At 45.6% G+C, this 2,657-nt stretch overlaps 1 protein-coding gene across 1 annotated transcript; it reads left to right on the top strand.

Annotated features, from left to right (window-relative positions):
- Window positions 1-855: 855 nt before the first annotated feature.
- On the top strand, window positions 856-2,253 carry LOC106332053 (transcription factor TCP9-like). Its single transcript, XM_013770510.1, has one exon. It carries the CDS (start codon window positions 967-969, stop codon window positions 1,846-1,848), a length of 882 nt encoding a protein of 293 aa, XP_013625964.1. The 5' UTR covers window positions 856-966; the 3' UTR covers window positions 1,849-2,253.
- Window positions 2,254-2,657: the final 404 nt, after the last annotated feature.

The raw sequence follows: 2,657 nt of genomic DNA, 5'->3' as shown, positions 1-2,657 counted from the left end.
TATCCATACACTATACACTCTTCACATCCTGAATAGTGACCCAAATAGTGAATAGTCAACCTGAATAATGACTAGTGTTTCACTATCCACTTTTACACCAACTTGCCCAAACTTCTCTAATCCTGGTAACTCTCCAAAGTTACTGTGGTAACTTTGGAGTTACTGTCTTACCCAAATCTTCTCTAAATGGTGTCTAAGTCCCTCCTGAACTTAAACCCTATCTTAGCACACTCATCAGACCACTTCTGAAGCCTTAAGACTCTCCCAAAGCCTTAACATACAATCTATGAAGATCTTGTCATGTCTTTGCACAAGCACCAACTCAACTCATCACCTTTGCTTCTCCACTTCTTCTCTTCAAGTTAACAAAAATATCATCCATCTGTTTCCTTCGATATCATGAAGTGAAGAAGCACCGTAGAAAGCCTTTGACCTCTTAGACTCTTCATCTTCTTCTTCAGATTAAGAAAGAAGAGAGTAGCTTTGGATTGGATTGTCTTCACCTGTAAATAAGAAAAGACTGAAAGAGAAAGGAGACCAATGTGTTCCCTCCGTCGAGAGATCGAAGAATTGAGGAGGAACAGAGAAAAGAATCGAAGAAAGAGAGAGAAACATTACAAGGACTGTCAAATTAAAAAGTGACACGTATGAGTTCTTATCAACCCTTAAAATCCTAGTTTAGACAGCGGTTCTCTAGAACCTGATTGATTTTCTTCTCATTTATTTTTTTTCCCTTTTTTCTTTAGAACCTCAATTAAGAGGCTCAGTTGGAGCTGGTCTGAAGGCTCTCAAAAGCGCAATCCAATATTATAAGAACCGTTGATTTTTCCCTGGATCAAAATAAAAGAATTCACCGTCTTTCCTGCTATATATATAGACAACTCACATACTAATCTCTCTCGACGTGAAACGCCGTTAAAAGTGATTCCTTTCACCGGCTGTTTTCATTCAAGTAGTATAATTTAAATGGCGACGATTAAGAAGCACGAAGTAGCCAACACAGTGAGCCTCGAGCCCAAGCCGGAGCCGTCGTTAGAGGTCCCGTCGATTTCAATGTCTTTAGCTCCACCGTCGTCGTCAATAGGACCGCAACTGAAGAGAGCTTCGACTAAAGACCGTCACACCAAGGTCGAAGGAAGAGGGAGGAGGATACGGATGCCTGCCACGTGTGCGGCTAGGATTTTCCAGTTGACTCGAGAGCTTGGTCACAAATCCGACGGCGAGACGATTCGGTGGTTGTTGGAGAACGCCGAGCCGGCGATAATCGCCGCCACGGGTACGGGAACGGTTCCCGCCATCGCTATGTCCGTCAACGGAACGCTAAAAATCCCGACCACGACGAACGCTGATGCTGACGTGGCGGAAAATCCGGCGAAGAAGAGACGTAAGGGACCTTCTACCAGTGAGTATATAGACATAAACGAACCGGTCTCCGTTTCCTCCGGTTTAGCTCCGGCATCCACCGCGGCTCAACAAACGCTGCCGCCAGGGATGATTCCGATGTGGGCGTTTCCATCAAACGCAGTGGTTCCGACGGTTGGAGCTTTCTTCTTGGTTCAAAACGTAGCTGGCCCGTCGAACCAGCCTCAGATATTAGCTTATCCGGCCGCCGCTGCTGCTTTACCGTCGACGTATGTCGCCGCCCTTCAGCAGGCTTCTTCTATGGCTAGACCACCTCCTCCTCCTCAAGTTGTTCCAAACTTTACCGGGTCAGTTATGGCTCCAAGCTCAAGCTCCGGCATAGCAACGAAGAATATGCTCAGAGACTTCTCAGTAGAGAGTTACAATAAAAAGGAGCTTCACCAGTTCATGACGACCACAACAGCACCACGGTCATCGAACCACTGAAGGCAGAAAGAAACGACGGCGTATTGGTGATCTGATCACCGGAGGAAAGAAAGGGCACGTGGGCACGTGAGGGAGGGAGTAAAGACGCTCACGTGTTAAGTGGGCCTAGATTTTCGGCACATGTGGGGTCCACGTCGTTGGTGGGTCAACACTGAAAAGCAGAGAGTGAGGGAGGGAAGGGCCCCGCAAGTGGGAGAAGGAGGGAGTGGGCCAGGTTTGGTGTGGCGCCCACTTCGGTAGGGTTACGTGGTCCGTTCTAGTGAGCCTCACCACCACTTTGTCTTGACGATTTGGACTTTGTTTTTCGCTTACAAATCCCTGTAATAATCTCAATTCATGGTCCACCCAACAACAATTTCTGTAAGAAAATAAATACTTCATCTAATTCTAATGATTTTTCCTAAAATTGTCAAAGCATTACTTTTCTCGATAATTCGACTTCTTAGAAGTGTTAAAAAGCTTCAACTTTATCATCCCTTTTGATTTTTCCATAAAGTCTCGTCCGTGTATGATATTGGCGGGGCCAAGTAGCTTTGCTTGTACTACCACCAATACGGCCTCATCTCGTGGGCCATAAACCTTCGCACTCAGGGACGCAGGTTGGTCACCACCACCAGAGTTAATACGTTAAGGAAATAAAAGAACAGCATGGCGTGAGTTCAATTTCTGTCCATCAGATATTTACCGTTCATTACACATCCTCTCATCTTGACCTAACCTTTGATTCTATTACCTTTACTTAATTGGTTGATATTTTATTCTGTTCACGCCCCGCCAGACACGATAAGAAGCCTGGTTGTTTACTTAAA

This window comes from Brassica oleracea, chromosome C3, assembly GCF_000695525.1.
Source record: "Brassica oleracea var. oleracea cultivar TO1000 chromosome C3, BOL, whole genome shotgun sequence".
Lineage (NCBI taxonomy): Eukaryota > Viridiplantae > Streptophyta > Magnoliopsida > Brassicales > Brassicaceae > Brassica > Brassica oleracea.
The sequence above is the reverse complement of the archived record's forward strand: the minus strand, read 5'-3'. Positions and strand labels throughout refer to the sequence as shown.